Consider the following 22,022-nt stretch of genomic DNA (forward strand, 5'->3'; position numbering starts at 1 on the left):
GGACTATGGCAGGTATTTCAAATTGCCACACACTGCTCTATTCAAATATGCTTGTTTATATCAGAGAAAAAAAATGCTGCTTGTGATTGACGGAACGAAAGTAACATGCAAATTCAAGGCTAAATCTGTCAGTACTATAAGATTTAAAGCAGACAGAACTAAACACTTTCTATGCAACATTAAATTCATTTTTTTATTTGTGTCATTCATTGCTTTAAAATAAATTCACTCAGACATTTTACTTTCTAAAATTTTAAATGTTTTTGGTCTAGCTGTCATATTTTCTACCCCTGAGTAATTTAAAATGCATTCTTGCTTCACCATATCCCAAAAAAAAAAAAGGCTTTACACATACAGTACTTAGAATTTTGATTAGTTAGACCATGTGACCATAAGGTGATTCAGTGGTAATTTGCAAAAATTCACAGTAGTACAGTGTAGAAAAAGCTAAAAAATTATCAAACACATAAAATACATTGTGACAATAGGATAAAAAACAAAATCACAAAAGTTAGAATAGCACAGTTTCTTTGCTATGCTCATATTATCAAGTGAGTATTGTGCTTAATCCATTGAATAATTGTTGAGGATGATTAATGTCCTTATGACACACCAGTCAGACGAATAGTCCAGGCCCAGGAGCAAGGCATCTGAACAGGAGACAGAGTAGGAAGGTACACCTGTAGACCACTGGGCTTCACTGGCATCCATTTCAGTGGTTTGTAGCCCAGTAACACTGCCTGGTTCAGTACAGAAGTAGACCACAAAAGCATGATAAGTCAAAAAAGAATAATGATGAACAATGGAGATAGAGAAATGCCCTAAGCACCCAACCAATGAGTGATTGTTTATTTGTCTCTCTCTAGGTGTGTTTCTCCATGTTAATACATGTATTGAAATGATTCATAGCACTGCTTTCTTTTTTATATATATATATATATATATATATATATATATATATATATATATATATATAAAATCGAAAAATTGATTTAAAAAAAACATATGTAAACATATGTAAAATGAGCAATAAAGATAGAAATACATTTACCTGTGTTTGTACTTCTGACACTATAGGGTCACTGAGAATAACATATCCTTTAGTAGGCCATGTGAGCAAAAATGCATAGACTGCCTTCTCTTGTGGCTTCCATGTGTACCTACAGAACAAAAACAAATGCTTAACACTAGTTTAAAATGGAGATCTCTCACTGCTGCTATTAAATCAAATGCTATATTAATCAAAACCAGATGCTATTTTTTTGACAACTAAGATGACATGAAAGAATTAAATTTTATGATACAGGTCTGATTTATTTGTACATGTTCATGTACATGTGCAATGCAATGGTCTGGATAACAAATACAATATTTTAGAATTTTCCAAAGCTAATAATTCAATGAGGAAATGCAATCGATACTATTGTTAATATAGTTCAGTGCATTGAACTGCTTACTTTTTGAGATTACTACAGGATTATTACAGTTTCCTCTGCTGATCTTACAAACCACGGGTGTACGTTCCTATCCTGAGAGAGACGGTGTGGGTGCAGCTATTAAACTGTTTAATTGGTTTTCACTGAGGCATCAGGTTCTGCTTGGTTGGGATAAAAGCCTGCACCCATACTGGTTTATTCTGGATAAGATTGGACAGACCTGGTATAACTTGTATTTAAATTTGAGACGTACCAAACCCCAGGTGTAACGCTGTCATTCTGCACTCTCCAAGCAGTTGTGTTGTAGATTCCGTCACCATTAACATTCAGCCACTGGCCCATCTGCCTTAATCTCTCTTCAAATATGGGAATAATACGGCCATCGTGTGTTGGACCCACGTTCATTAACAAATTCCCCCCACATGACACGGTCTCCACAAGGGTCTGCAAAGCAAGCGCATTTTATTCCTATATTTATTACATTATATATATATATTTATATGAATTATTCCTCTGTCTATTCCTCAATAAACATTCAAAATCTTGTCAATGCTTTTAAATTAACTTTACTTCTGACTCATTTTAATTTTTCTTACTAAGGTAAGCAACTGTAGCTGCAGAATGTAAATATGAAATAGAAAGTCTATACTCAACAGATGAGAACTTTGGGTTATTTTTTAAATTACCATACTTCATCATGTCCAGATATTAATGTATTTTACTCTTCAAAACAGAGGACTTAGAAAAAAAAGAAATAAAAATTCTGCCTGTTTTGGGATGCACAGATACAGAATTGAATCAGCACACTCCACAATACTGGTTAAAGGCTCATATAAAAGTAGAAACTTGATTTAGGAATTAATTTCATGAATTTGTAGTTTTTTCAAATGTATTTGTTTTTACCTAGTTTACTAGGGACATTATATTCATTAAAAAAGTTTTTTTTTTTTTACTTTACATTTTGTTACCACTGGAATCCATCTTGGTTAATTTAGAATTCAAATCTAAGCAAATAAACTCAAATTTTCAAGGAAACCGAAAAAGAAACGATTCCGCTGCGAATTATACACATTCCATGGAGTCACCCTTGTTGCACATACCGTAATCAGCTGTTCAATGGTGAGGTAATCACTGAATTTAGCGTCTCGTCTATAGCCCCATGAATACTGGTCAATCGTCATGCAGTTCTCCCATTTGTGCTTCAGCAGATGTCCTGGGTTGTAGCGGTCAGTACATGTGTAATAGCCACCGTGTGTACAAATACTGCCCCTTCCCCATCGATCATTAGTCACAACAGTGTCCCGCACAGGGCTGTAAATACATCATTAGTCATACATGAGTACACACTCCTGTCCACAAAACACGCAGTATTCAGAAAAACTACAGAGAAATGGCTCCCAAAGTGGACCACTAAGTGTGCATGAACCATAGTCAAGAGGTCCACAGATTTAGTTACAATGGCAGAAATCACAACCCATCATTATCCTTTATTTATAAGTTATATTTATACTTGCATTCTTATAATTATATGAGTTTTACTAGTCATTTGAATTTCCGTTTCAAAAGCCGAAAAACAAATAAGCCTAAAATCTAATGCTAATTTTAATTAAATGTGTTTTGTAAGTGGAAAGTTAAAAGAAATCAAAAATATTATTGTACACATATAAATACGTTTCTCATAGCTTATCTTCATGCTCATAAAAAAGTCTATTCTGACAGTGTGTCTCCCCCCCAGCAAAATGTTTGAGAAACACTGCTATAGAGTAAGAAAATACTTTACCTCTCATTGTAGAGCCATGCAAGAAAACCTGTGCTATTCCAGTACACGTCTGGGGCATTTCCATCTCCATCAGACCATAGCAGTTCTGGTTTGTACTTGTTTACAATCTCATAAAGCTCAGGCAGTGTCTTCTCTTGAGGAAATGAAGAGGTATTAAAATTGTTTTCAGCATCTGCTTTGAAAAGAGGGTGAAACCACTCAAAAAGAGAGTGGTAGAGTCCTAGGCGCAGGTCACTGTACTTCCGCAAAGCACTGGAAATTTCACCAACCACATCTCGCTTTGGCCCAACATCCACCGCATTCCAGTTCCATGAGTACTTTGAACCCCACATGGTGTAACCTGAGAAATGACAAATGTTTATTGTACTGAATTCCCTGTTTACACATTCAGTTTCACCATTCTAAAATCATTTTACAGCTTTGAATGAACAACAAGATCATCTGTTTTGCACAAACTTTGTACCAGGTTTGGTCTCTCATCACATGACTTTATAAGGTTAGAGGCAAATTGACACAGCCATGCTTCATCCATGCTTTTTATCATTTCAGATTTTGGGGACCACAAAAAAAAAAAAAAAAGAAACGATATTGCATTATTCCTCTGTTTAATTCCTCTGTATAATCCTCTGTTTTTTAATGTGTGTAATGGTTACTGTGCACTATTATATACAGTTTAATCCACCCATAAATTGATTCCTTCATTTTCTCACATTTCACCAGGAAATTCACACCAACCTTCATGATGTTTAGTTGTGAGGACAATGTACTTTGCTCCCGAGGATGCAAAGATGTCTACCCAGTCCTTGGCATTGAAGAACTCAGCGGTGAACTGTGGTGCAAAGTCCTGATATGTGAATCCAGGGGCATAGTTTTTGGCCATAAAGTACACATAGGATGGGATTTTCTGGCCTTGCCAATACCACCTGGGGAGACAATGTTATTTTGAGTTTAACAAAATAAAAAGGAAAGAGCAACTTAACAGTCTCACAATGTGTGCAGAAATCATCGGAATGGAAGTAAGGAAATGTTGATACTTGAAATACACAAAAAAAATGTACATAACATTTTAATGATGTAGTTACATCAAAGTGGCATAAAAATACGCATATCGCCCTCTTGTGGACCCACGTGGGACTCTACATCATGTATCCACAGTAAGGGCTTTTAAATGTGTGGAAAACTCACCAGAACCATTCGCTGCCGTAGCTGGGGACTGAAAACACACCCCAGTGTATAAAGATTCCAAACTTCGCTTGATCAAACCATTCAGGAAGAGGTCTCGAATCGATCGACTCCCATGTAGGTTTATACTGACAATAACAAGCTCCCATCAACAAGAATAAAAACAAACAGCTCCATTCTGCCATGTTGAAGCAGCTGATCTGATCTGATTTAACAAACTCAGTACTGGATAAACCTGCCTCTGACCTGTCACATGATATCTTCCTTTACCAGTTCATGTGATCCTTTGTTTCGGTGACTGTCAATGAATCTCACACCATCTGTCTTCCGGGTTAAACTACTTGAATAAGCAGAAACATGTTCCTTGTTCCCACTTCCTACTTTATTCTAAATGTTGCAGCTGTCATCGTCAGGTGATAGTGAATTCTTTCTGGTGATAAAATGCAATATAAATAAATACACGTTACGTTATTAAATCTTTAATTACAAATGTTAAAAACACAAGTGACAGTCTTCTGCGCAGAATTACGCAGAACTGAGTCACTCTAACACTTGGCCATGTAAGGTTACGCGTGTTTACACACATGCTCATTGTGAAAACTGTACGCGTGCATGGTCTATAGTGTTGTTTTGGTATCTTATATTTCTTCTTTCAGTCGCTTTGTTTTGCGAAGGATTTATGCAAGGCTATATCGACTGTCACTGTCACATCTCTTCGAGAGATTTTGATGGTGTAAGATCTTTGTTGTTATTTTATAGTGTAATAAGAATAACATGAGTGAGTTTTAAACTAACCCCCCCCCCCCTCCACTTTCTCCTCAACAGGACATTGATGATGTTATCGAGCAGTCAAAAAAGGTCATTTTATAAAGGGCTTGACATTCTAAATATGTTATATGATGTCTTCATCAAACCTGTTTGTGAGCATTTCTTTTCCCTTGTTTTTATTTAAGGCTGGAGTTCTGGCACTTGTTGCTGTAGCAGAGCATGCTGGGGAGTTTGAGAAAATTATACATCTGTCACAGAGGTGGCCATTTCCTTACCACAGTGACGCAACTGATCAGTGATGTATGATGTGATGCAGCTGATAAAAGAGTTTTTTTTTTATTATTTGTTTGTATGTTTACAGGTTTCCTGGATTTATCATGCCTTGCCTTGGAGTTCACCCTGTTCAAGAAGATCCAGCACAACCCAGGGGGGCATTACCAGAGGTTTGTGCTGTGACATTCATGTCATTCATGTAATTCACCTTAAAGTTTTGAGTTATTAATACTAATTTAAATAATTGATCTTCACAGGATTTAGATTCTGCATTGCCGTTAATTGAAAAATATAAAGAGCACATTGTGGCCATTGGAGAGGTAAGATACTTATTCTATATACACACAGTGGGTATAGAAAAGATTCACCCTCTGTCAGAATAATGACATCTTGTTGCTTTGCATCCTGAAATGAAGAGGGACACCATTTTTGTTTTATCCAGATGTATTTACTCAGTGAAACGTGCAAGTGAAAGATATAACTGCAAACCTAATCATTGTTTCAATGGCACACCAAGCCATTTGTCTTCCACAATTGTGGTCATTTTAATTAGCTCAGCATAAAAAGAGCCATTCCTGTCACATTCCAGTAAATGGTAGTGCAACTGAAGCAAACAATCAACTATGGTTGGCAAGGCACTGTCAAAAGTTTTCTGGGATAAGTCTTGGACAGGCACAGGTCAGGAGATGGACACGCACAGTGAAAAGCACAGTAAAGTCTATTCATTAGAAAAAGAAGGTGTCATGACTGGGCTTGCACCTTGAAGATTCTGACACCAAGTGAAAAATAGTGTTCTGGTCAGATGAGACAACGCAATGTCTGGCAGACAGCCAGTACAGATCGCCATCCAAATAACCCCATTCCTAAAGTAAAGCATGGTGGTGGAAATATCCTTTTGTGTGGGTGCAGTTTCTCTGCAGAAGGGACTGGAGCACTTGTCAAGCTAGAATGAAAAATGTATGGGGCACAATACTGTCAGATTTTAGATGAAAACCTGCTACACTCTGCCAGAAAGGTGTCAATTACAAGAAGGTTCACCTTCCAACATTGACCCAAACCACACAGCAAAATTGACCACACAGTAGAGGTCTTCACGGGTCCACTTAGGTCCGACCCGAGACCCGTGCAGGTTCGGGTCTAAAAGTTTAACGTGTGTCTCGGACACGGGTCGGGTATAATAATAGCGGCATCGGGTCTCGGGTAATTTTAAATGAATGTGTTTTTGAATGGGGGGCACGGTGGCTTAGTGGTTAGCACGTTTGCCTCACACCTCCAGGGTCGGGGTTTGATTCCCGCCTCCACCTTGTGTGTGTGGAGTTTGCATGTTCTCCCCGTGCCTCGGGGGTTTCCTCCGGGTACTCCGGTTTCCTCCCCCGGTCCAAAAACATGCATGGTAGGTTGATTGGCATCTCTGGAAAATTGTCCCTAGTGTGTGATTGCGTGCGTGAATGAGTGTGTGTGTGTGCGCCCTGCGATGGGTTGGCACTCCGTCCAGGGTGTATCCTGCCTTGATGCCCGATGACGCCTGAGATAGGCACAGGCTCCCCGTGACCCGAGGTAGTTCGGATAAGCGGTAGAAAATGAGTGAGAGTGAGTGAGTGTTTTTGAATGCACCCCAGAAGACCCGAACTACTGTATCTTGTGTGTGCATCGACTCGAGTCCTTTTCCAACCTCTCCTCTGTTTGCCAAGACCGCTTGTGACATGTGGCTGGCGACGCGTGGCTGTCAATTTGACCTGTCAATCAATTTTGAATCCACTCAATAGCGGTTACTTTAGTGCAGAGTTATGCAACATTGGGGTCCAGACGGGTTAAAAAAAAATGCCGTCGGGTCGGACTTGGGTCTAATTTTTTCGGGTTTGTCTCGGGTCGGGTCTTTCTTAAAAAAATAATAAATTATGCACGTCAGGTTCGGGTAAAAAGTGATTCAGGTCACTTCGGGTCGGGTACATTTTTTTAGACCCGAGAAGACCTCTACCACACAGTGAATGGATGGGTGAATGTCCTTGATGGCCTAAACAGGGTCCAGACTTAAACCCTATTGAAAATCTGTGTAATGGCCAGAAGACTGCAGTCAGTGGTCACCATCAAATTTAACTAAAGTTGAGCGTTTCTGAAAAGAAGGGTGGGCAATATTTTAGAGACTTTTCCGAACAGATTAAACAGTGTAATTAAAGCTAAAAGTGGTTCAACAAAATACTGACCCAAGGAGGTGATCCTTTTTCCAACTTGGCGTTTCTGGTTTGTTTTTCCCCTGTCTTGTTGCTGTTAAATCACTTGGATGTTATAAGTATATATATTAATTACACAACATATTCATAGATATATTCATATATAATATGAAGAATTGTCATATTTTTTATCTTAAAATGATTATTAATATGCCGACATCCTTTGTGCTCCTTGCAGGTTGGTCTTGATTTCACACCCCGCATAGTCAATACTGAGGCAGGGAAAGAACTACAGAGACAAGTACTCATTCACCAAGTAGAGCTTGCAAAGCAACTAAATCTACCTCTGTAAGTATGAAATAGGCCAACCTCAGGTGACTATATCACAGAGAGCTATAAAAGTAATAACATACCAGTATAGCTTTAGCATCCTTTACTCAAGATAGTAGTGTAAATGCTGATGTTTCCATTAGAAATGTCCACTCAAGGTCTGCTGGAAGACCAACCATCCACCTCTTAAAGGAGTTAGGTATTGTATAATTTATCCACTCTGGCTGGTAGACTTTTATTTAAGGCTTTGTTTTGTTTTCTTTATAACTATGAATGATGCTTTTAAAACTAGGTGTAGAGAATGCTCTTCTTCATGCATTTGATGGAAAGCCCTCAGTTGCAATGGAAGGTGTACGTGCAGGCTACTTCTTTTCCATACCACCATCAATTGTAAGAAGTGAACAGGTAATCTTCTTCCTGCAGACTTTTCCTAAATGATTCAGTACCGTGCAAAATTCATTAGAAATTTCACGCATGTGTTTCACACTGTCAGTCATGTAATACCATGTCATCTGTGCAATCATGTTTTTCCTCTTCTGCTAAGAAGCAGAAACTTGTGAAACAGTTGCCACTAGAAAACATGTGTCTGGAGACTGATTCACCAGCCCTTGGACCTGAAAAGCAGGTAATCTATTTTTTTGTGTATGTGTTTAACATAGGTGTCTCTAAGTTCCGCATATTTGTTTTATTTTCAGTGGTTGGATTTCTATATTTGTCTTTGCTTACACTGTTTGCATATGTCATGACTAAGCTCATGTTGCAATAGGTAAGGAATGAACCAAAGAATATCTCCATTAGTGCAGACTATGTTGCAAAAACCAAAGGCATTCCTGTGGAAAAGGTTATAGAAGTCACCACACTCAATGCTCTTCGTCTTTTCCCCAAGTTGAAGACATTTATCAGTCATATGTGACTGTGATGACAAGGACTCTACAAAAAAATCAAGATTAATTCAATACAGTGCACTCTGTATGGAAATAAACAGTGACACAATCTTTTGTTGTTTTGGTTTTTAACTTTCATTGAAATTTCAACTAAAACATTGACTAAGAATGGTAGAGTGCTGGATTCATTGTAATGTTCCATGGCATGTAAAGTTTATATCATGTGATTTAACCTTAGTGATTTTTTTTTCTGTTAAATATACTGTCATACAGAAGCAAAACAAAATAACACATAAAGGCTGCAGTTGGGTTATGTTAAATAAATAATGATTCATATGTGCACACTTTGTGGGAGTATAAAGATTAATGTAAGTTATGTAGTATCTCGTTTAATAAAAAAAAAATACCTAGAGTTATTGAATATGCTATATGTTACAGATGCATTATGGATTGCTTTAGGGCAATCCTTTTTTTTTATGTATTTTTTTGTTTGGGGAGACTGTAAATCCCACATGGTTCACCTGATTTGAACACACATCCTAGAGACAAGGAATGTGTATTTTATGATGTTAATTAAAAACAATGGTATACTGTTATTGTTCATTGTTTTCAGTTATTTTGTCCTCACAAAAGACAATATATAATTCTCTTTGTAGACATTTGTGCCTTATTTATAAATATTTTACAAATAATTGATGCTGATATGAAAGTTTAAATGTATTCTGTTTATGGGGTTAATTACATATAACAAAGTGTTTGAACTAAATGTTTGTATGTTTTTTGATGCCACTTTTGTGCTCTGTTTGTGGGGGCAGTAATTGCTCAAGCAGTTAAGGCTCTGGATTGGGTTGTTGATCGCAGGATCAGAGTAGAGATCTTCTCGGGCCTAAAGAAAATGTACCCGACCCGAGTCACTTTTTACCCGAACCCGACGTGCATAATTTATTATTATTTTTTATGAAAGACCGAGACAAACCCGAAAAAATTAAGCCGCCTTCACACTGCACACGACAAACGACCGCCGATAAACCGGAAGTCATTCATTTCATACAAGTGACGACCATCTGCGTCTTGAGCTTTGGATCCGTTAAAAAAATTGAACTTGTGCGACTACACTGCATCCGATATACCGACCGGATGTGATGTATTCTAATGTTGTCCTGTTGTGCACACTTTGTTCGTGTGCGCGAAGTGATAAGAATTATTGAAAAGTATTAATATTAGCTTTAGTCATTTTTAAACTTTACCAAAAACAATCTTTTTTTGTTTTAAATACATTGTTATTGATAAAGTAATAAATTATTAATATTTATATTGTATTATTTTTAATGTTGCGTCCATGTTTCCTCAAAAATTATTCACGGTCTTTCTGGATTTATTGTTGCATTGTTTGTATTATTTATTTGTATTCACAATGATAAATGGAGGGAGAATACACAGGCTCTTGCTTTTGCTCTCCTTTACTGGAGATGCCAAAGAAAACATTGCAAATCAGTGTGTATAAAACACTACCTGACTCGGAGAAAAAGTCTCGGTGAGTATCACCGTTTAGTGCAAGAGTTGCGCCTTAATGGAGAAGGTTTGTCACGATCATCTAGTAATGGGTTTTCCGATGTTGGATCTCCCATGTTGACGTCTACACGATCATATTGCATATTCCGTGCGACTGTCACTTCTTCTTCTTCTTTCGGCTTTTCCCTTCAGGGGTCGCCACAGCGAATCATCTCTCTCCACCTAACCCTATCTTCTGCATCCTCAACACTTGCACCCACTAGCTTCAAATCCTCATTAATTACATCCATATACCTCCTCTTTGGCCTTCCTCTTTGCCTCCTGCCTGGCAGCTCCATGTCCAACATTCTCCTACCAATATACTCACTCTCCCTCCTCTGAACATGTCCAAACCATCTTAATCTCGCCTCCCTAACTTTGTCCCCCAAACGTCCAACATGGGCTGTCCCTCTGATGTACTCGTTCCTAATCCTGTCCAATCTTGTCACACCCAAAGAGAACCTCAACATCTTCAGTTCGGCTACCTCAAGCTCTGACTCCTGTCTCTTCTTCAGTGTCACTGTCTCTAAACCATACAGCATGGCCGGTCTCACCACTGTCCTGTACACCTTCCCCTTGATTCTTGCTGATATTTTCCTATCACACAGAACTCCTGACACCTTTCTCCACCCACTCCAACCTGCCTGCACTCGCTTCTTTACTTCTTTCCCACTCTCTCCATTACTCTGGACTGTTGACCCCAAGTACTTAAACTCCTGTACCTTCTTCACCTCTTCACCCTGTAACCTTACTATTCCACTTGCCTCCCTTTCATTCACACACATGTACTCAGTCTTACTACGACTGACTTTCATTCCTCTTCTCTCCAGCGCAAACCTCCACCTCTCCAGGTTTTCCTCCACCTGCTCCCTGCTCTCACTACAGATCACAATGTCATCTGCAAACATCATCGTCCAAGGAGACTCCTGTCTGACCTCCTCTGACAACTGGTCCATCACTATAGCAAACAGGAAGGGGCTCAGAGCCGATCCCTGATGCAGTCCCACCTCCACTGTAAACTCCTCTGTCTGACCTACAGCACACCTCACCACTGTCCTGCTCCTCTCATACATGTCCTGCACCACTCTGACATACTTCTCTGCTACTCCTGACTTCCTCATACAGTACCACAGCTCTTCTCTTGGCACCCTGTCATACGCTTTCTCTAAGTCTACAAACACACGGTGCAACTCCCTCTGACCATCCCTATACTTCTCCATCAACATTCTCAGAGCAAAAATTGCATCTGTTGTGCTCTTTCTCGGCATGAAGCCATACTGCTGCTCACAAATTTCCACCACCTTCCTTAACCTAGCTTCCACTACTCTTTCCCACAACTTCATTGTATGGCTCATCAACTTTATCCCCCTATAGTTGCTGCAACTCTGCACGTCACCCTTATTCTTAAAGATCGGCACTAACACACTCCTTCTCCATTCCTCAGGCATCCTCTCACTTTCTAATACCCTGTTGAACAAACTAGTTAAAAATTCCACTGCTGCCTCTCCTAGACACTTCCAGACCTCTACCGGGATGTCGTCAGGACCAACTGCCTTTCCACTTTTCATCCTCTTCAAGGCCTTCCTGACTTCATCCTTTCTAATCTTATCTACTTCCTGTTCCACAGAGTTCACCCCTTCTACTCTTTTTTCCCTCTGATTTTCCTCATTCATCAGCTCCTCAAAGTATTCCTTCCATCTCCTCTGTACACTCCTCACTTGTGAGCACCCTTCCATCTCTATCCTTAATAATTCTAACTTGCTGCACATCCTTCCCATCTCGATCCCTCTGTCTAGCTAACCTGTACAAGTCCTTCTTTCCTTCTCTAGTGTCTAACCTAGTGTACAACTCATCATATGCCTTCTGCTTGGCCTTAGACACCTCCCTCTTCACTCTGCGCTGTAACTCCTTGTATTCCTGTCTATTCTCTTCAGTCCTGTCCATATCCCACTTCTTCTTGGCTAATCTCTTCCTCTGTATACTATCCTGAACTTCCTCATTCCACCACCAAGTCTCCTTATCTTCTTTCCTCCTTCCAGATGACACACCCAGCACCTTTCTCCCTGTCTCCCTGATCACTTCTGCTGTAGTTTCCCAGTCATCCGGCAGCACTACCTGACCACCCAGAGCCTGCCTCAACTTCTGTCTAAATTCCTCACAACATTCCTCCTTTTTCAGCTTCCACCACTTAGTTTTCTTCTCTATCTTTGACCTCTTCCTCTTACAGACCATCAGAGTCATCCTACACACCACCATCCTATGCTGTCTGGCTACACTCTCTCCCACTACCACTTTACAGTCACTAATCTCTTTCAGATTGCCTCTTCTACAAAGGATGTAGTCTACCTGTGTTGTCCTACCTCCACTCTTGTAAGTCACTCTATGTTCTTCCCTCTTCTGAAAATACGTGTTAACCACAGCCATGTCCGTCCTCTTAGCAAAGTCTACTACCATCTGTCCTTCAAGGTTCCTTTCCTTAACTCCAAACTTGCCCATCACCTCCTCATCACCTGTGTTCCCCTCACCAACATGTCCATTAAAATCCGCTCCTATCACCACTCTCTCACCCGTGGGAATACTCTCAATCACCTCATCGAATTCACACCAGAATCTCTCTTTCTCCTCTAACTCACAACCTACCTGTGGGGCATAACCACTAACAACATTCAACATCACCCCTTCAATCTCTAACTTCAGACTCATCACCCTGTCTGACACTCTCTTCACCTCCAGAACATTCCTCACAAACTCCTCCTTCAGGACCACACCTACCCCATTTCTCTTACTATCCACACCATAATAAAACAGCTTGAATCCTGCTCCTATACTATGAGCCTTGCTACCCTTCCACTTGGTCTCCTGTACACACAGTATATCCACCTTCCTTCTCTCCATCATATCAGCCAGCTCTCTACCTTTCCCTGTCATAGTACCAACATTCAGAGTCCCTATTCTCAGTCCTACACTCTTACCTTTCCTCTTCTCTCTCTGTCTGTGCACTCTCCTCCCTCCTCTACTCCTTCGACCAACAGTAGCCCAATTTCCACCGGCGCCCTGTAGGTCAACGGCGCCGATGGCGGTCGTTGTTAACCCGGGCCTCGACCGATCCGGTATGAAATTCTTACTGACAACTCGCATGGTTAGATTTGGTAATGTTTTATGCCGGATGCCCTTCCTGACGCAACCCTCTCTATTTATCCGGGCTTGGGACCGGCACAGAAGTCACTGGACTGTGACCCCCATGGCTAGATGTCACTAGGGGGCGAAATCCGACAGTCGTGCAGTGTGCAGTGTGATGTCGGCCCGAGTCCGACCCGACCCGTTGGCATTTTTTTAACCCGACTGGACCCGAATGTTGCATAACTCTACACTAAAGTTGCATAACTCTACACTTAACTTTTTGCTGCATCCACTATTACAGTCAAATTGATATTACACAGACTCTATTCTATTTTGATTATGAAACAGTTTGGGAAATGTGTTGATAATAGACACAGAGTGCTTTTTAAAATAAAATAGAAAGTGAAAATAAAAACAAATAGGTGAATTTCTTCAACATTATATTACTTCCATATCTTAGTTGCACTCATACACATGCTACACACCTGCTAACAGGAAGAGCCCTGAGCACAAGGGCTTACTGATCCCTAACAACATCAATGTTTTTAAGATTTTTGATTTCAAATATATTTTTATCTGTCTCAGCTGGCAGTAAATGAGTCAAAATGACACATGAACCTAATATCCAACATGGTTTTTATTGTCTTCTTTTACTTCTTCATCAAAAAGAATGAAATTCTGAATTTAAGGTCGTGTGTCCCAGTATTTACCACTAGGTGGCAGTCAGGTTACTTTAGATACATAAAAGTTAGAGTGTATTTTGCAAGGTCAACCCGCCTCCATGCCTGTTGTTCATGCGTCTGTTTCTAAAGAAGGTTAAATGTCTTCTTGAATGGTAGTGTTTACTACTACTTTGATGAGTTGCTCTTGCTGGTCAATCAGCATTTCTAACTATGCCACAGAGGCTGCTGAATGCTAGTTTCATGCACTTGTGACTACTTGTGTGCATCTAGAGTTTTTAATTTGTGGAACAGAAACGTTCAGGATTTTGTGGTAAGTATAATTAAGGAGTTGGATATTGTTAAGAGTTAATGCAGTAAACTAATTATCCCAAAAATGCCTCTGACAGGACCCAGGAATTTTAAACTCTGAATTTGTTTGTGGTGTAAACTTGAGGAAACTTGTAGGTTGGAAAGGGGAAGTCATGGCAGCAGATATTTTGCTAATGAGAAGACTAACCAGACTGAAGCAAGTGATATATCAAAGTCATATTCTGAGTGTTCAGAGGAGAGAACACCTGGGTCTTATACAACAGCATCTGAAAGAACAGGTAAGTAAGACATAAGTAAATAAGAAGTGGTTACTTTGGTATTGAACCAGCTAAACTACCACCTACTGAGTGTTAGAGCTCGGAAACACTGGGTGTATAAAAGGCTGAATAAAGTCTTTCTGTTTGATTTTTCTGAATTTATTTTCTGGTTAACATAGTGATAAAGTTGCTCTTCAGGATTGAAATGACCTGTGTTGTAGGAGTAATACAATAAATCTAATATGAATTGTTTTTAAATTGGATTTGCAGATATAAGTGATCTGTCAGAAGCCAAACAAACCATGTCTAGATAAGCCATAAGCATATGCTGATAATCTGTTAAATAATATACCAAGATGTACAGTGTGTATAACCTACAACAGCATTCGCATAAATATGGAGCATGTGTTTCTCACAATAATATGCAAATTTGAATACAATAATCACAAAGTAGGCATGGCCATGAGCACGTTTGCTCACAGAAGATATTTCCCAACAAATTAATTCCTTTGATTCTTACATCCCACTTTGTTTGCTGTAAGTTATGTGGTGTGTTTCTTTTGCAGGAATATAGCTCCACAGAGAGAACTGTAACAACAGGTAGAGGTGTTGTAAAATCAATCTATAGTCTTCCTCACATTGGCACAGGACCAAATAGTGCTGAGCATGTCAGGGCTCTAAGTTCTCTGAAAGACAATGAAGAAAGCAATGGAGCGATCAACAATTATGGCCACAAATGTTTGGGGGAAACCATATGCAAGTTATTTGAAAGGCATACACAACCACAACTTCCAAGTTACAACCAGACTCGTTCCTTCCATCAAGATCATTGGCACTGGAGCGATGCCAAAAAGGAAGGTCCTGACACATCCAAGAAACACAAGCAGATGGTACAGTAGAAATTTTCAGATTTGTCCCAACACCTAACAAAAAATCAAATTTAAGTTAGATTGACAGTACATATGTATTGCTATTATTTTAGATAAGACCATGTATAATTTTATGGTACATAATTGGCTTTGAGCATCATCCATGTTTTGGAGTGACTGGGTACATTATATACAGAATTTCAAAGCCATGGATGTGAACCCTATATGTAATTTTATGCTCATAATTAGATTAATTAGGACACATTGAGACTTAAGATCAAATTCATTAGGTAATACATAACAGTTGATAAAATATTTAGACAAGCACAATTTCTAAGAATTAACATCAGGCTATAAAGATTTACCACTTAATATTTACCACTAGTTAATACCACTATTAAACTGAACCAGATTTGGTTTGGTTATGAAACAGTATAGTTTAAAATTCTTTTGAACACAAACTGGCTTTCTTTTCTTTCACAAAAAGCAACAATCAAAACCATTGACATCACTTTTTGTATACATTCTGAGGTTTGTAGGTTTGTACCTTAAGCTGTAGTTAAGTAGTACCTTAAGTAGTAAACATAATAATAAAAATAATGTATTTTTTTTTGCTTTTGTTTTAGCTCAGCGAGAGTGCACGTGAGCGCAAAGTACCAGTTACAAGGCTGGGACGTTTGGCAAATTTTGGAGGTAATAGGAATTGCCAGCAACTTAGCATAATTATGTGATACTGTGGGGTGGACAAGTAAAATGTATAATTTATAATCCATGACCTTTAGGCTTGGCAGTTGGCCTGGGGTTGGGAGCTATTGCTGAAGTGGCAAAGAAGAGCCTCAGATCAGAGGAGAAAAAAGGTAATCTTATTAGTATTTTATTTTATTTTTATTTGACTGTGCCATTTGGACAAAGGAACATTTTTAAATCAAGAACTGGCATGTTCTGTTAAGAGCTGTTGTTATTATTTAATTTTATTATACAATTATTTATGTGAACCTTGTAGGTTGATTCCTATTCTAGTGTCACATTGGCCCTTTGGACCAACAGTGAGCAAGAAGCATAAATTACAAAGACGTATTCAACATTTCTTCAGCATATCTCCAATGCTACATTGACATGAAGCCTAGATCAGATGCTGGTATTATCTCTGTAAAACAAATGCACATAGACAAATCATTTGTTAACAAATTATTCAGTTTGAAGATGGAAGCATAAATTTTTTTTCTCATGGTTTCAGTAAAATCAAAGTTATTGAATGGAAGATGAGTTGAGCCATGAACCACCAGACTTAAACCCATTTGTGTCATAAACTAAAAATTTAAATGGACCCCCTGGAAAAGACTATGTAGAAGAAATTCACAAAAGAAATCCCACCTAAACAATGTGGGAGATTAATTTCTGGGTACAGGAAGCACCTTGAAGTTACTACAAACAAAGGCTTCTTAAAGATGTATTACTTTTTGCTAGCATGTTATGTACTTTTTTGTGTCTCATGATACTGTACTTTACTGAAAATAACTTTTTCATGGATTGGCGTTTTTTTTATTTCTAGCTGTGTTTGTTTGTTTATTTATTTAATATCATTGTCTGCTCTAAATTCCATGTTGATAGCTCCATTGGAAATATGTTTAATGATTGTTGATGTGTTTAATACTTATTTCTGCTACTATAAGTGTCAATTAAAATGCTTCTTTGAGTTGAACTGATTGATCCTTTTCTGCAGGGAGTAAAAAAGCTATCTTTGATTCAAACCCATTTGTTTCTGAGGCTAACGCTGAACGAATTGTTCGGACTCTGTGTAAAGTTAGAGGAGCTGCTCTTAAACTTGGGCAAATGCTCAGCATCCAAGGTGAGAGCTTATTATCCTCCTTTAATTTCATTTAATTTAATCCTAAAATCCTCCTTTTCCTTCATACTAATGTCAACAGTACATTCTTTGATGTGAACATAAAAATTAAATATCTTGTTCATAAATGAACATATTAGTAAATTGGAATGTTTATGGATTACACCAAGATTTTTCTCCCTATGTCTTGAACAAGTTGATGCCATTGTTGTTTAGTATGTCTCCTTACTCTGTGTCCAGGTCTGTTTGTTTTTTTTGATTCAGGGTTTGTTTGCCTGCAGCAAATCCCTGAACTGCCCTTGATATTGTCTATAGTGTATACGGCCCCTACTTAGTGCAGACGATTGTGTTTATTTTGGTTAAGAATTTGGCAGTGTGCCTTGACATAAATGTCATCCTGCTATATCACGGCAACCTTTTTGAAAACATCAGGGAAGCTATGTAGGAGCATGTCTCTGTTTGCTGAGCACCTTTACTTTTCCACCTGAGTAGTTTTCCACCTCATTTGGATCCATGCCTGGTTTCATGCCTGTGTTTTATTGCAGCTGCTCTGTAGTCTTCTACCACACATGTCCACAGTTATAGTTGTCATCTATACTGATAGCTGTAACAGCTTTTGCTGTTAATGCTTTCCATGGCCTCAAGCCATTTGGCTGAATTTAAATGGCACTGAATAAATTTACTATTTTTAAACAGTTTTTATGGAATGATATATTGATTCTTAAAACTATATTATGTTGTTTAAATTCTATGGCTGTTGGTGAAGCGTCATGCTGTTACTTACCTACCTAACTAAAGAGGAAGATCATTACTTTATTGTTGGGAAATCCAAACTGTACCTATGAAAAGAACAATAGTATACGGTAGATCATGCAACATGAGTAATGTTCACACCAAAAGCAGCAGGCTTAAATGTGCAATAGCCTAAAATAAATGTCCCTGACAGCTTACCAGCCACAATAATCAGCCAAGTCATTTCTGTATCAGATAGCTTTATGCTTTGTCACCATCCTCTGAGCCAGGAGTTTCTGTTTATTTTCCTAGATGATGCTTTCATCAATCCTCAGCTGGCAAAGATCTTTGACCGTGTTCGACAGAATGCTGACTTTATGCCAACCAAGCAAATGATGGTATAGTTTCAAATGTGAGAGTTTAAAAACTGCTTTTCCCATGTTTTAAAAATAAGATTTCACAAATGAGCACATGATGTTCCTGTGTATTGCAGAATGGCAGCACGCTATGTGTAGTACAGGCACTATGTAGTAAATTTTGATGTGATTTCTTTCTATGGCAGAAAGTAGTGAGCAATGACTTGGGCCCAAACTGGCGCGATAATTTGGAGTTCTTTGAAGATAAGCCTTTTGCTGCTGCCTCGATTGGTCAGGTTCACCTGGCTAGGATGAAGGATGGCAGAGAAGTGGCTATGAAGATCCAGGTAATAAAAATACATTTGTCAGCACTAAGTAATAAAAACAGTAATGATAAAAGCTAATTATGCTGAAGAATTGTGATTGTTTCCTATATATTTACTAGTACCCTGGAGTGGCCAAAAGCATCAGCAGTGATGTCAACAACCTAATGGCCGTCCTCAGTTTGAGTAATGCATTACCTGAAGGTATTAGAGTTTGATAGAAATTTAAAGATAGAGCCCTTGTTTCATTTGTAATATAAATGCTTCCAAGTGAAGTCAAGAAGCTTTTATTGTCATTTCAATATTACATATATACTGTATTACGTTTAACATTTAAACCGTAAGTGCTGTGTTTAACTAAGTCTGTTCATATGACATTTCGGTGCAGGTCTGTTTCCAGAGCACTTGATAGAAGTTATGAGCAGGGAACTTGCTCTCGAGTGTGATTACGTAAGGGAAGCCAAATGTGCCAAAAAATTTCAGTGAGTATCTGAAACAGCAGTAATTATACAGACAATATTTTTACTCATTATGACATGTAAATAAATCATGTAATTTTCAGGTCACTGAATGGTCTGCCTATTTCTCAGTGCATCAGCCTGTGCATGTAGTTTATCTTGCTAAGGAGAAAAAATAAGAGGTAATAATTTATTGAACAGAGCTTCAGGATATGGTAGATATTAATTTACATTGTAGAAAGGGAAGGGAAGTTCAATTTCAGTCTCTCTTTCTTTTAGGATTCAGGGCAGCTTTCTGAGAGAAAAACAGTATTTTTATTGGTGTCAATGTGTAAAAAAAAACCTCAGCTGGCAATGATCTTTGACCATATTTGACGAAGTTAATTGTCAAATATGACAATTAATAATGCCCAATAAGTAAATTATGTATAATATTATATTATAATTATTATAATATAATTATAATATTATACTAACTATGATTAGTCATAATAAATGCGAGAATTAACAATTGCTTTATTTATTTATTTGTGCTTTATAGAGAGTTATTGAAGGATCACCCTTTCTTCTATGTGCCAAATGTTGTGGATGAACTAAGCAGCCAGCATGTCCTCACTACTGAGCTGGTGTCTGGTTTCCCTCTGGATAAAGCTGAGGATCTGCCGCAGGAACTTAAGAATGAGGTAAGTCTTCCACTAAGTCATACTGTATTTGTGTACATCATTCCACTCCACAAAAAATTTAAAGGTATATAATTAATTATAATTAAGGGAATGTTATCTTGGTGAATTCAGGGAGTCCCAAAGTTAGCCCTGGGCAATTAATTGAGAAGTACTGTAAATTAATTTCATTAGGATTTTGTTATATAGTCTTATTAAAAAGCCATATCTAATTTCATCTAATATCATATCTTTGATGTCCTGTAATAGATCTGTGAGCAGATATTGATTCTTTGCTTGAGAGAGCTCTTTGAGTTCAGATATATGCAGACTGATCCGAATTGGTCAAATTTCTTCTTTGACCCACAAAAGCACAAGGTATATATGTGTTTTATTTAGCTATACATGTAGCAATACATCCTTAAAGTTTATGAACTAACAAAGGATATTATGACTAACTTTTTCAGGTTGCACTGTTGGATTTTGGAGCCACAAGGGGTTTTGATGCAACTTTCACAGACTTATATATCGAGGTAAAGACTCCGTGTATGAATTTGTCATTCTCTTATTTGCAGAAGCAGCATGGGAACGATCTCAAATATTAAATGTCACTTCATTTAAAATGTTTTTCCTATCCCTGTTAGATCATCAAGGCTGCAGCAGACAGAAATATGGAGGGGGTTTTACAACGATCAATTGATATGAAATTTCTAACAGGTTATGAGTCAAAGGTAAGTTTTTCTCACAAGAGATAACATTGCACATTTGTTCTCAGGACCTTAATTCGAAATGTGGTTTCTCTTTATTTCTCTAAATGTTTTGCAGGCAATGATGAACGCCCATGTGGATGCAGTTATGATTCTCGGGGATGCGTTTGCCTCAGACGAGCCCTTTGACTTTGGCACTCAGAGAACGACGGAGCAGATCCACAGCCTCATCCCTGTCATGCTAAAGCAGCGACTCACCCCTCCTCCAGAAGAGACTTACTCTCTGCACCGTAAGATGGGAGGCTCATTTCTTATCTGCTCCCGCCTGAAAGCCAAGCTGTGCTGTAAGAACATGTTTCAGGAGGCCTATTCCAAATATTGGCGTGATCGACAAACACAAACTGCCTAGTGAGCAGTTTTGTATGAAGTTTATAGGAAGTCCAGAAAGCCAGACTACATTTAAGATGTCAAAAAAATTTCATGACACTTCTAAATGTGCACTTTTACTTTATCTATAGAAAAGAAATGAATTTAAGGATGATGTCTGAGAAATGTAGGAATGTCTTTTCTTCTGTAATGAAAAATGTTAAATGAGACATATGGAAAATTACTGTCTGAATTACTTCTAAATGGCATGAAGTAAAAAGGTAATGAATTTGCAAAAAAGCTTGTTACTAAAGTTCATTTGTGATCAAGACATATGCCAAGGCCATTTCTAAAGAAGTCAGCATAAATACCACATCACCTTTGTGTTGTGCCAGTATTCCGTGCCAGTATTTTATAGTATGCTATATGCTGTTTCCATAATAGAAAAAAGGCCTCATCATGAAGGGATTGCATTTATTTTTCAAAAAATTAAAAGATGAGGGCAAAAAAAGAGAGGCTGGTGAGTAATCTAACTACAGATTAAACTAGTAAATTTAAAACATTTCCAACTGTGTATGTTGTGCCAGTTTTTGAATGAATAAAATGGTAAGCATTGGATTACTGCTGTGGTATAAGGGAAATAAAACACTTTTCAACCATGTTCTGGGAAGATAATCAGTTTTAAAGTGACAACATTTAAGGCTTTTGAGTTGTTGTAGAACTTTTTCAAGGTTCTATTCTGGTTTTACAGAAATAGAGTGGGATCATTGATGGAAAAATACAGCAAGACATTTCTGCAAGAACGGTACATTGGATATTGAATCAGAGCTTCTATGTACTGATATTATACCATATGATGTTAATAGAAAAATGTTGCCCTTAAAATCCATGATCAATCTAATAAATGTCGCATAGTGGTACACTAGAAATATAAATACAGTGTTTGACATTAATGACAGTGT

General features: G+C 38.2%; 3 protein-coding genes across 6 annotated transcripts; 2 read left to right on the forward strand and 1 right to left on the reverse strand.

The window, feature by feature from the left end:
• Positions 1 to 166: 166 nt before the first annotated feature.
• Positions 167 to 4,713, reverse strand: fuca2 (alpha-L-fucosidase 2). Its single transcript, XM_060879528.1, has 7 exons — positions 4,402 to 4,713; positions 3,952 to 4,139; positions 3,217 to 3,556; positions 2,537 to 2,747; positions 1,690 to 1,880; positions 1,052 to 1,160; positions 167 to 740 (listed from the first exon to the last, which is right to left on the reverse strand). Exons 1-7 carry the CDS (start codon positions 4,581 to 4,583, stop codon positions 603 to 605), a joined length of 1,359 nt encoding a protein of 452 aa, XP_060735511.1. The 5' UTR covers positions 4,584 to 4,713; the 3' UTR covers positions 167 to 602.
• Positions 4,714 to 4,974: 261 nt separating this feature from the next.
• LOC132852365 (putative deoxyribonuclease TATDN3) lies at positions 4,975 to 9,420 on the forward strand. 2 transcript variants are annotated; one of them, XM_060879529.1, is made up of 10 exons: positions 4,975 to 5,131; positions 5,224 to 5,256; positions 5,352 to 5,425; positions 5,528 to 5,609; positions 5,697 to 5,759; positions 7,849 to 7,958; positions 8,084 to 8,139; positions 8,233 to 8,345; positions 8,485 to 8,565; positions 8,707 to 9,420. In XM_060879529.1, exons 1-10 carry the CDS (start codon positions 5,078 to 5,080, stop codon positions 8,851 to 8,853), a joined length of 813 nt encoding a protein of 270 aa, XP_060735512.1. In that variant the 5' UTR covers positions 4,975 to 5,077; the 3' UTR covers positions 8,854 to 9,420. The 2 variants fall into 2 exon arrangements, with proteins under 2 accessions (XP_060735512.1, XP_060735513.1); XM_060879530.1 differs by having other exon boundaries at positions 8,488 to 8,565.
• Positions 9,421 to 14,253: 4,833 nt separating this feature from the next.
• coq8ab (coenzyme Q8A, genome duplicate b) lies at positions 14,254 to 21,995 on the forward strand. Of its 3 annotated transcripts, none has more exons than XM_060879531.1 (15): positions 14,254 to 14,488; positions 14,565 to 14,765; positions 15,311 to 15,634; positions 16,240 to 16,306; positions 16,396 to 16,470; positions 17,337 to 17,462; positions 18,504 to 18,589; positions 18,754 to 18,894; positions 18,993 to 19,074; positions 19,259 to 19,352; positions 19,870 to 20,011; positions 20,258 to 20,365; positions 20,455 to 20,520; positions 20,632 to 20,718; positions 20,813 to 21,995. In XM_060879531.1, exons 1-15 carry the CDS (start codon positions 14,408 to 14,410, stop codon positions 21,101 to 21,103), a joined length of 1,971 nt encoding a protein of 656 aa, XP_060735514.1. In that variant the 5' UTR covers positions 14,254 to 14,407; the 3' UTR covers positions 21,104 to 21,995. The 3 variants fall into 3 exon arrangements, with proteins under 3 accessions (XP_060735514.1, XP_060735515.1, XP_060735516.1); XM_060879532.1 differs by having other exon boundaries at positions 14,259 to 14,488; positions 14,612 to 14,765; XM_060879533.1 differs by having other exon boundaries at positions 14,259 to 14,488; positions 14,623 to 14,765.
• The last annotated feature ends 27 nt before the right edge of the window (positions 21,996 to 22,022 follow it).

Source organism: Tachysurus vachellii, chromosome 10 (assembly GCF_030014155.1).
Source record: "Tachysurus vachellii isolate PV-2020 chromosome 10, HZAU_Pvac_v1, whole genome shotgun sequence".
Taxonomy (NCBI): Eukaryota; Metazoa; Chordata; class Actinopteri; order Siluriformes; family Bagridae; genus Tachysurus; species Tachysurus vachellii.